At 39.4% G+C, this 11,668-nt stretch overlaps 1 protein-coding gene across 1 annotated transcript; it reads right to left on the reverse strand.

Annotated features, from left to right (window-relative positions):
- Nucleotides 1-1,839: 1,839 nt before the first annotated feature.
- Nucleotides 1,840-7,395, reverse strand: ARP1_2 (centractin- actin- protein of the dynactin complex). Its single transcript, XM_051208440.1, has 5 exons — nucleotides 7,025-7,395; nucleotides 6,925-6,982; nucleotides 3,031-6,880; nucleotides 2,931-2,988; nucleotides 1,840-2,886 (listed from the first exon to the last, which is right to left on the reverse strand). Exon 3 carries the CDS (start codon nucleotides 6,673-6,675, stop codon nucleotides 4,834-4,836), a length of 1,842 nt encoding a protein of 613 aa, XP_051074196.1. The 5' UTR covers nucleotides 6,676-6,880; nucleotides 6,925-6,982; nucleotides 7,025-7,395; the 3' UTR covers nucleotides 1,840-2,886; nucleotides 2,931-2,988; nucleotides 3,031-4,833.
- Nucleotides 7,396-11,668: the final 4,273 nt, after the last annotated feature.

An 11,668-nucleotide genomic window follows, 5' to 3' on the forward strand; every position in this document is an offset into this window, starting at 1 on the left:
TAAGATCCATTTTGAATGCTTTGTGTGTTGGTGAAAATCCCTCCATGTATATACTTGCACTTTGTTCCTATTGATCCCCTTAGTTGTACATTGTTGTATTTTGGTTACATTTGAATTGTTAATACTTGTATTTTTTATTATAGTTTTGTTTTTATTACGCATTCACTAAGTTTGTGTTTCTTCCTGAACTGCATCTGTGTTGTTTTACTTGACACTTGTTCTTGGAGGTAGCCATATTGATTTGCTCCTCCTGTTGTGTGTGATCTGTCCAGTCAGGATAGAATAACGTTCATTTGTTGTAACTGGTGATTTTTCTTCATCTTCTATCAACTTTATTTATTGTAATTTAGATTTGATTGATTGAACAATCATTGGTTGAATAGCCGGGTGGTAATATTTGTTTAGGTAACGATTTACATTTAAATTTATGATGAATTATAGAACCGCTATTTACCCGATTACTTGTTTTGATTTCGACGGGAAAGGGCGCGTGTCTAAAGTCCCCGGTCGGCTATTCTTCAACATCCAAACCGTAGTTTGGATTTTACAGTTCTAAACAATTATTACTTGGCCGAAATCCTTTGGTAATCGTTCGCGGATTTTCTGGAAATAATTGGTCGTTTCGCTTATAATGCCAGTTAATCGTCGAAGGAAATCAAGCTCAAAGTTCGTCGATGTTAATGAAGAATCCCCTATTGTCAAGCAAGTACCTTTTGACGTCCTTAAGGGTCATGGTTCAGACTCAAATAGGGTTGATTATCATGGTAGTGATTCTAGTCTTAATTCGATGTCAGATGACGTAAAAGATCTTATTTTAAAGGAGAAGCAAAGGCCTGAATTACCAGGAAAGAGCATGTTGCCTATAGTTCATGTTGTTGGCCCAGAACTACCAAAGGTTGAACTGAGTTATTTCGATGGAGAGCCAAGAGGATACTGGAAGTTTATAAGGCAATTTGAGACGTATGTAGCATCAAGAGTCACGGATGATAGCCAGCGCTTGCTCTATTTGATACACTATTGTAAGGGCAAGGCTAAAACAGCTATTGAAGGTTGCGTCATGATGGAGGCATCCTCTGGCTATAAAAGAGCAAGGGAGATTTTAAAACGTTTTTTCGGACAGTTTCACGTAATTGCTCGAGAAACACTAGAGGACTTATTTAGTGCTGTGAATTTTGAGTATATTGACGGGGACCAACTATCAAACTTAGCTATTAAAATGGAAAGCTGTGCTATGGCCCTGGTCGGCTATTCTTCAACATCCAAACCGTAGTTTAGATTTAACACTTCTAATTTTCGGGTCAGGGTCGTTTGACTCCAGGGATTCGCTCACAATAATATTCGTTAATCTTAACGGAGATACTACTTTTCCATCAATCAGAGTCGGTTGTTTGAGGCGTCTCGTAACAGCATGTACTACACCGACACAATCGTCACTGGCAGTGCTCGTGTTATCAGCGCATGCGCCATTGTTCTTCTTACGGGCCAAAGCCAATAGGCTCCTGGCCTTCTGTATTAGTGACGTCTTATTTGCACAGCAAAACATGCAAAGCCCATGCGAGCTAGGCTTCGAGCATCTTTTGTATGTGGTAAGACTTAAACGGGTACACACCTTATGGAACCACTTTTTACACTCATCACATTGCATTCGTTCCTCCACAGGGCACAAACAGTTTGGTTGTCCACATTTATGATTACTACCAACTACTGTATTCAGGTTAATGTTTAAAACACAATATGACCACAATATGAACGGACGTGTCAGTCAATGAGTGAAAGAGTACCAGGAGACAAACTCTAGAAAAGAACTTTAATATAAAGTTAACAAGGAACGCTTTTGACGCAGAAGCAGGGATAATCACAAGTACAAAATCACTGCCCTTTTTGAAACGCGTGGTAAGCTGTTTGTTAACGGAACACAACATAATAATGATAATGATTATTCACAAACATCTTATGGGTACATAAGTGTTGTGAAGAAACCATTTCGAGTTTTTTCAAAAATGCAATAATACACAAGTTTCAATAATGTTAGCGTTATATTTCCCATATTTGAAAAAAGATAGTAGTAATAGTAGGATAATAATAATAAATCAGATTCTGTGTAATTAAGTAGAATATTGAACTGAGTTTAAAGAAGGATAGGAATAAAATAAGGTAACAGAAATAAAGGAGACGTGAAATACACAAATAGTTTAATGGGCGTGTTTATGAACACAGAACGAGAACAAACGACTATGTATGTATCGTCAAATTAATGACAAAAATAAAATAGAAAATAATTAAGATATGACGCTGAAATAAATGTTGTGCAGTCATGGTTTCGAGTGATGATATGAAGGTCTCAATTAAGTGAAAAGGATAATGTAATATCAATATGTATGAGTCATATATGCATAATGGAGATAAAACGAGTCTGAGAAGTTAATTTAAATGTAACACAAGTTGTCCTGATTACAAACTTTGTAATCTTAAGAATAATATTTATTTAGAAGAAAAAAAGAGAGAGCAAAGAAGTGGACACCTAGTGAAAAGGTTCAACCATGATAATAATAATTGTGTAGTAAATATCGACCTCAGGATTAAACCAGCAATTGAGAAAAATAAAATAAGAATCCTATGGTGCACTCAGATGACGACATTTAGATTTATGTAATAGTATACAGAGTAAAACCTGATATTAGTATTACCATTTGTGCAACAATAATTAGGAATGATGCTATGTGTAACGACCGAACAGCCAATATTCGGTTGGAACTACGGACTGACGGACCCAAAATTTATTCGATTAGACCAGACCAAGTTCCTCTGTATAGCCCACAACGCGTCTTTGAGATACTCGTATTATATTATATCAAAACACAAACTCTGTGCTCAATATAAACGGTTCTAATTAAGAAAACAGAACGAATTACATCAAAAATACAAAATACCTCAAACGGTACAGCCTGTGCTATACAGTCAGAAGTTTCTCTAACGCAAAGTAGCGCGCTAAACAATGAAAGAGACAGTTAATACTAAAGGGTTTGATACCTGAGAATCAATACAAATATTCCCAATCAGATGGGATCAAATATCTATCTGCAGGGACTGCAGCAATTCTCCCAAGCAGACAGTCAGAAGGTTAACAGTCACAAACTGAACCACGCCGTGACCTTGAGCTTAGTCAAACACAACCTTACTGTCAATGGTCCGGCAACATGCAATAGAAAATTAGGTAACAAAAATAAGTCTTTAATCAAAATCACGTAATAAAGGCTCAAACGGGGAAGACTGAAGAACAAAAGACATGGTTAAACGAGATCGAAACAAAGGTTGGAATACACAAAAGGGAGAAGGAACAAATAAATGAAAATACTGTTCAACAAAGAAGCTGCAGAGGGATTTTCACTGTTCTCTTTCCGTTACACCGGCCCCCAAAATCCCTCCAGCTTCGCAAAGACACCTTAGATTACATTTCCGTCATGGCTCTCCTTACTAACTGCTCTATATCAATGGGAGGTACAGGACTTACAACAGTACGCCTGTACATCCATAAATCTAAGCTACAATCTACAATTACTCGGCTCCCTCTAGAAGGCAGAGCTTTTGCACATCTCTTCTTATTATACCTTCTCTCATTCGCACCATCACTGTTCTTACCAACCCATCTCTGTCTGTCTCGCACTTATCAACCCGTCCCATTGGCCATGAGCCCCGAGTAGTTGTATCGTTAGCCACTAGAACTACATCACCTTCTTTCAAGTTTCTGTGTTTGCAAAACCATTTCTGCCTCACTTGCAGTAAAGGAATGTACTCTTTTATCCATCGACGCCAGAAGGTATTGGCTAAACAATTAACCTGTCTCCATCGCTTTGAATACCTATCCGCAACACTACACTCCATTCCTAAACCATCACAGTCTCTAAGTAATAACAAAGTGTTTGGCGTGAGCGCCAAGTCATCCTTTTCATCTGACGTCACAGGAACGATTGGGCGGTTGTTTAAAATTCGTTCTACCTCCACAAAATAAGTTGCCAAACTATCATCGTGTAATATTTGCCCGTTGGAAATAGATAGTAAGATTCTTCGAACAGACCGTATTAATCTCTCCCAAACTCCGCCTCGATGGCTAGCTAGTGGTGGGTTGAAATGCCAGCGTATACCCTTTGATACTGTTAAGTCGTTTATTCTATGCTTGTCCCACACACTCATATTAGCCCGTAATTCGGAAGTAGCCCCGACAAAGTTAGTTCCATTGTCGCTGTAGATTTCCTTAGGAGTTCCTCGTCTTCCGATGAAACGTATTAAAGCCATTATAAAAGCATCAGTACTCAAATTGAAAGCTACTTCCAAATGTACGGCCGGTGTTTGGAGACACGTAAATAGGCATCCATATCTTTTTTCCTCACTTCTTCCCCGACGAACTATCAACGGCCCAAAATAGTCTATCCCGACGGAGGAGAAGCGAAACCAGCCTTGCTGCACTCGACACTTGAGGAGAGGTGCCATCATCTGTTGGCCTAATTTGGCTTTCGCGCGTATACACCTCACACATCTACCTATCACTCGTTCAACTGCACTGGTTCCTTTAACAATCCAATAATTTCGTCGTATGGTAGCTAACACTTGTGATGTACCGGTGTGACCTTCTAGGTGGTGATGGTGTCTAATAATAAGTTCTGTTACGAAGTGATGACTGGGCAAAATTACCGGATGTCTGATTGAGAGTGGATAATCCGAGTAATTTAATCGTCCGCCGACACAAAGCAATCCATCGGTTAGCGTAGGTGAAAGATTTTTTAGCTCTTTTATATCAATTGCGCTTACGCCATTGCATCGAGACACTTTCACTGCTTACCCATACACTTCCTTTTGCACTAAGGATAATACCTTGTGTTCAGCTGCATCCAATCCATAAACTGACAGATAGTCCACACTTAGGGACCTGTCATCGTGATGGAAGTACATGATGGTTATATAGGTCACGTATCTTCTGAGCCATGCTACCGCTTTAATCAGCTTTATCAAATTTGAGTGATATAGCAGAATTGGACTTGAGCTATGTTTTAGCGCAAATGCGTTGGTCGTGTGGCATCTTATAAATTCAACATTTTCCGAGGGGTTTTCGCACATAAGCGTCAGTGTTCCTACCGACTCCCTCTTCCTTAAGAAGGAAGGACCCTCAATCCAGTTCTTTAAAGCTAGCTCCTTCCGTATGCCTCGTGATGTCCAGTCAGCAGGATTTTCATTGGATTCTACATGCCCCCACTGGTCCACAGATGTTAAATGCTGAATAGCGGCCAGACGATTAGCCACGAAGGTGGAATACCTACTATCTGTATTTTTTATATAGTACAGTACTATCATAGAATCCGTCCAGAAGTGAGTCTTGTCAAACACATGAGGAAGGTTCTTATTTAAAACGTCCCCTATTCTAGCACTCAATACTGCCGCTGCTAGTTCCAGTCTAGGCACAGTTACCTGTTTTATAGGTGCCACTCTAGACTTACTATAGAGTAAAACGATGTCCGGTGGTTTGCGCCTGAGTATGTTCCACGAATAGACAGAGGAACTGCAACCTGTCTTAGTCAGGATCTTCATCATAAAGTCGGCAAGAACTCTACCAGCAAGGTCCAGTCCAAAAACAGTATAAGGCAACGCACAATCTTCATAAATCGGAACTGTGTGGGTCACACCGTCACCTAAGTTCAACACTATACCAGTTGTACGACCAGATGTACATAGTGACAACACCGTTTGAGTAGCAGCACACGTACCTGGTGTATTAAAAGTCTCAAACATGATCCTTGTCATCTCACAGTTTGCCTTCGGGTTCAATGAAACTTCTCTCAACAACACCGGATGTTTCTCTCTTGCCACTCGCAACCCTTTGTAGAATGTGTGGTACCATATCTTCTCCATATCACCCCACTTAGTCGCAATACCATGTTTAATTCGGTACTTCAGTGTCAGGATAACACGTTTCGATCGAGCATCGTCTCCCACATGACTGTCCTTTCCATCCATTCCCACAGTCACTACTTGATGTCTAGTTCTTCCAACAATAGAGGGTAATACGGCTCTGGCAGCACCATTTTTGGTGAAGCCAGCTTTACACATACCAGACTCATTGCCAATAACAGAGGCAGCAATGTCTTCCTCAGCCACTCCTCTAGGTAAAGGAACAATATTGTAACTTTCATCGAAGTAGACATCGCGCTCTACTGTTGGAAGTTCAAGACCTACACTTGGAGATTCCAAGGTCACTTCCTTCTTCTTCGTTCCTGGATAATCTAGCAGTTTGGACTTTTCTAGAGACTTTATCCTAAGGTCATGAGAAGGACTTACGAACCTGTGAACGTGCTCCTTTTCTCTGTCATCACAGTTAGAAACAGAAGATAACTTACTACACGTGCTTTCGTTCAGCCTTAACGACCCAAATTCTCTCTGAAAGCACAGTAGTTGCTTCCTCTGTCTATCTTTCAAGTCTCTCATTTCTAATAATTGTCTTTCTTTTAACTCTGCTAAGGTAATCCTAGAGCTAACTTTGCTATGTCTACTTACTAAACTAACATTAGAGCCGTGACATGAAAATGCATCTAATTTGACTTGCCGTATATCTGGAGGTGAATCCGATTGCATTTCTCTGTGGCCCAATGCGAAGTTTTCGTTGATCTCATTGCGCTTTCCAGGCATTCCAGTATATTTCACTTGAGATCACTGTTCGTTTGAGAACTGTAACGACCGAACAGCCAATATTCGGTTGGAACTACGGACTGACGGACCCAAAATTTATTCGATTAGACCAGACCAAGTTCCTCTGTATAGCCCACAACGCGTCTTTGAGATACTCGTATTATATTATATCAAAACACAAACTCTGTGCTCAATATAAACGGTTCTAATTAAGAAAACAGAACGAATTACATCAAAAATACAAAATACCTCAAACGGTACAGCCTGTGCTATACAGTCAGAAGTTTCTCTAACGCAAAGTAGCGCGCTAAACAATGAAAGAGACAGTTAATACTAAAGGGTTTGATACCTGAGAATCAATACAAATATTCCCAATCAGATGGGATCAAATATCTATCTGCAGGGACTGCAGCAATTCTCCCAAGCAGACAGTCAGAAGGTTAACAGTCACAAACTGAACCACGCCGTGACCTTGAGCTTAGTCAAACACAACCTTACTGTCAATGGTCCGGCAACATGCAATAGAAAATTAGGTAACAAAAATAAGTCTTTAATCAAAATCACGTAATAAAGGCTCAAACGGGGAAGACTGAAGAACAAAAGACATGGTTAAACGAGATCGAAACAAAGGTTGGAATACACAAAAGGGAGAAGGAACAAATAAATGAAAATACTGTTCAACAAAGAAGCTGCAGAGGGATTTTCACTGTTCTCTTTCCGTTACACTATGAAAGTCACAATTAATTTCAAAGGACAATCACAAATTAAATATGTTTAGAAGGATAAGAAGAGATAAAAAGAATATCTAACGTGTCGGGGAACTAATAATGATATTAATAACGGTAATAATGATAAACACATCATAAGCAGATTTCATATATTAAGATAACGAGAAATAAAACAAGATAGACGTGAAAAGATTTAAAGGTTTTATCTTGCTTCTCAGGCAATTAAATGGATGACGGACCTTGTTTGTATAAATCATTATTGAATACATTGATATTCAATAGGTAATATAATCCACTTTCGGAAAGAAAATCATCAAGGAGACTTCTGAACCGGGTTGTAGTTTCACTGCAACAGAGGTTTACTGGCAGTCTGTTCCACAAGGCTGAGTAGCGAGTAACAAAACATTTCTGGCGTAAGTTTGTGTGGGTTCTTGAAATCGCTAGAATATTCTCCTTATTGCGTAGATTGTGGGATGATATCATAAGGTATGAAGAGGTGGATACCGAAGAGTAGGAAATACCGTTAATGAGCCGGTAGATAAAGACAAGATTTAATTTGATACGTCTGATCCAAAGAGGTTCTAAGTTGAGTTGTTGACATTTTTGGTGATAGTCTTTGTTATCAGAATACCCCAGAACAGCTTTGATGAACTTTCTTTGAACACCTTCAATTTTAATCAGGTCATTATGTCTGAAATTACTGTAAACTAAATTACCATACTCAAGAACGGGTAAGATACATTTTCTGTATGATAATAATCTCGATTCGATATTGTTGAAGTTTATCATTATGGATCCGGTGGGCTTTCTAGCTTTGGATACTTGAGATATAATGTGCTCAGAAAAGTTCAGACTGTTTCTATATCTTAAACCCAAGTCACGAACAGTGTTGACAGGTTTTAGTGTATGTTTATGTATAATCAGATTCCAGTTAAGGCAGCGGCTAATGTGAATAAATCCACTTTTGTCAAAATTAAGTGGCGAATTCCACGAAACAGTCCATCCGTATAACTTGTTTATTTATTCTTGGATTACCGCTGAAACATCGCTTCCTTTGGTGGGAGAAGAGAATGAATAAACTAATTTTAGGTCATCGGGAAAAAGGAAAGGCTTACCATACTGAAAGGAAGAGCAAACATCATTGATAAAAAGGAGAAAGAGTGATGGACCAATCACACTTCCTTGTATAACCCCACTGGCTACATTCACAGGTTGAGAGTAGCTACGTTCTTCTAAAAAAGACTTATGCCAAGATAAAGGGGAATTCTTTATGCCAAATGAAGAGAGTTTTAGAATACGTTTGTGTGAGACACTGTCGAAAGCCTTACTAAAACCGAAGTAAAGAATTACCACTGACTGACCAACATTTCTTCTCTGGGTAATTTGATAAAAAAACTCCAGGTGCGATGTGAAGCATGCGCGTTCAGTCATAAACCCGTGTCGGGACGGGCTAATCATACTAGCCGAAAGCAAAAATGATAATAGCTGTTTGTGGATGATTTTTTCCATGGTTCTTGAGAGTACGGATGTTAAATTAATTGGCCTATAGTTAACAATATCACTACGTGATCCTGTTTTGAATCTAGGGGTGATAAGGGATGTTTTCCACACAGATGGATAGGTCCCATATTCCATAGATAAGTTGAAAAGTTTCAAACAAAATAATGGGAATTCTCTACTACCATATTTCACAAATGATGAAGGGATTCCGTCAGGTTCACTATCATATAACTTTTTCAGGGCAGCTATGGCCTGCTTAATGTTGAAGGGTATAAAATCAATTTTTGATAGGTGTCTGGATGTCGGCATTGGAAATGTAATAATAGAGATTTCAGTCCCAGTTTTGTAGCATTGCGAGAAGTGCTTGCTGAATTTTTCGCAAATAATATTAGGGTCGTCAACAATGCTTCCATTAACTATGAGGAATTTAGTCGTGCCAAGGGAATTTGACTTCACACGGGATTTAAAAAGCCGAAGTACTGATAATTCTGGGCTTTTAATACGTAGGGATTTATTTTCTATAGTCATAAAATACTTACGTTTAGATGAAGCATTTCTGTTGATCAATTTAAGTATGCTCTGAAGTGCATACACGTCATTGTGCTCGTAGTAGTGGCATTTTAATTTCCTCAGCTTTCTTTTAAAAGTTTTAAAAGTAATCTGGCCCCTATTAGCATTATAAGCCACATGGCCAATAACTTGAGCAGTGCGGTCAGGTCAATATATCAGGTTGTGGTATAGATTGGAAAGCGTAGTGTATCATTGATGTCCCCAAGTAGGAACCTAGTTGCATTCAGTCATGAAAATAGAAATATTAGTGAATTATAGTGAAATACCGTGTTAAGTCCTTAAAGACTCCTGGAAAGCCACTCGCACTACCTCGACTGGCAGAGAATTCCAAAATTCGACTACTCATCACCGGCTGAAGACTGAATAGTTGACTCAGAGGCTTCAGTAGAAGGGGTATGGACCCATTTCAGGCAGTTATACAATCAGGTAACTCAACTATATATACCCTGGACAGTTCCAAAGAAGAAGAAGCACAACCAGACCTGGTTAGGCCGAGGTATTTGACGTTCACCAAGACGAAGTAAGAAATATTGTAACGTTATGATATGGCAAGTCGACTGAACACTACAGGTCGGTAACAAATAAGTGTATAATCAAAATCCAGTAAGCTCAGAGTAATTATGAACAACGGCTGGCCCAATCTGTAATCGAGCAGCCTAAGAGAATATTCTGAGCATAAATTACATAACAATGACGCGACATCAGATTTGCAACCACATGACGCAAATGAGTGGATCTGAAATGATGGGAGATGATCAGAAAAAGCAGAGGTTATGGCCATGTATTTCGGGCCAGTTTTCACTCAGAAGCCTCTTCTAGACGAAGAAATAAGCCCAAAAACAAAGTCAATAAGCCGTCTGCTCGCTGTAGACGATGTGCTTAAAGCCCTTAGCTTTTCAGGAACGGAAATGTACACAGGACTGTATGAACTACGTCCTAAAGTCTTAAGACAAATTGTGCAATATATTGCGGTCCCATTGATTACGATATTCAATATGTCCTCTGACTAAGGTGGGTTACTTGTGGACTAGAAGGATGCAATTGTTAATCCAACACACAAAACAGAACCAAGACATCTTTCATCAAACTAGGGACCTGTCAGCCTCACCAGTATTGTAGTTAAAATACCGGAATGGATAACCCAGAAGGCCATAATGACATTGGTGGAAACCAACAACTTGTTGGACATTGAACAACATGGTCTCATGAATGACTTATCTTTAACAACAAACCTACTAAATGCAAGGGAGCAATGAGTAGAGGCTCTAGACAATAGAAAATCAGTGGACATTGTCTACATAGACTTCAACAAAGCATTTGATGAATTGTCAGCAGACAGACTACCCTTAATGCTGGAAAATCAGTGCGTTGTCATGCCTTACCTAAAGTGGAATAAGGATTTCTTGGTAGATCGTGGATAGGGAGGATGAATAAATTTCAAGTGCCCCGCCTGGAGACTAGTACTTTGTGGGGTACTTTAAGGTTCCGTCCTAGGTCCTTCACTTTTTATACTGTATGTAAATGAACTCCCAAGTATAGTTGAGTCTCCGATGTTACTATACGCTGATGATGTAAAAATTTGGAGAGGAATAAAATGGAGACTCAGATGCATGTGCGTATGAGGCAGAATTAAATATTGTGGTTAGCTGGTCTAAATAAAATGGCTGGTACCTATCAACGCAGCCAAGTGGGTCTGCATGCACATATAGGATACAAATGTAACTAAGTACCACATAGGGTAAAAGTCTGTACCCGTGGTCCGGTTTCACATCGATCTTGTGCAGACAGTGAGTCATGGTCTTAAGACCATGATCAACTACCGTGAGGTTGCAGCTATAGGGTTGAGAACCGTACATGCTTCAAGACGGACATTCACCAAGTTAGATAATAACGTATGCACAACCTTAGTGAGAACCAAACCTGAAGACTGCGTTTAGGGTGCAATTCACTGTTTAAAAGGTGACCTGGATATTCTGGAAAAAGTACAGAGAGCAGCAACCCGTGCAGTTCCAGAACTCCGGGGTTTGCCAACTCCACTCGTCTTACTCAGTGTCCGCAATGCAGTGTAAGTTGACAGTGGATACACATCAGCACGACTCGTTTATGGAACAACGCTCTGACTTCCAGGAGAGTTCATGAACCCTCAATGAATATAGATGTAAACTTCTAATCGAGCAGGCTTACAAACACAATGG

Source organism: Schistosoma haematobium, chromosome 1 (assembly GCF_000699445.3).
Source record: "Schistosoma haematobium chromosome 1, whole genome shotgun sequence".
NCBI lineage: Eukaryota > Metazoa > Platyhelminthes > Trematoda > Strigeidida > Schistosomatidae > Schistosoma > Schistosoma haematobium.

Bases quoted from the DNA above. Each gene is read 5' to 3' on its own strand.
- ARP1_2 (XM_051208440.1), bottom strand. From the start codon at position 6,675: ATGCCTGGAAAGCGCAATGAGATCAACGAAAACTTCGCATTGGGCCAC.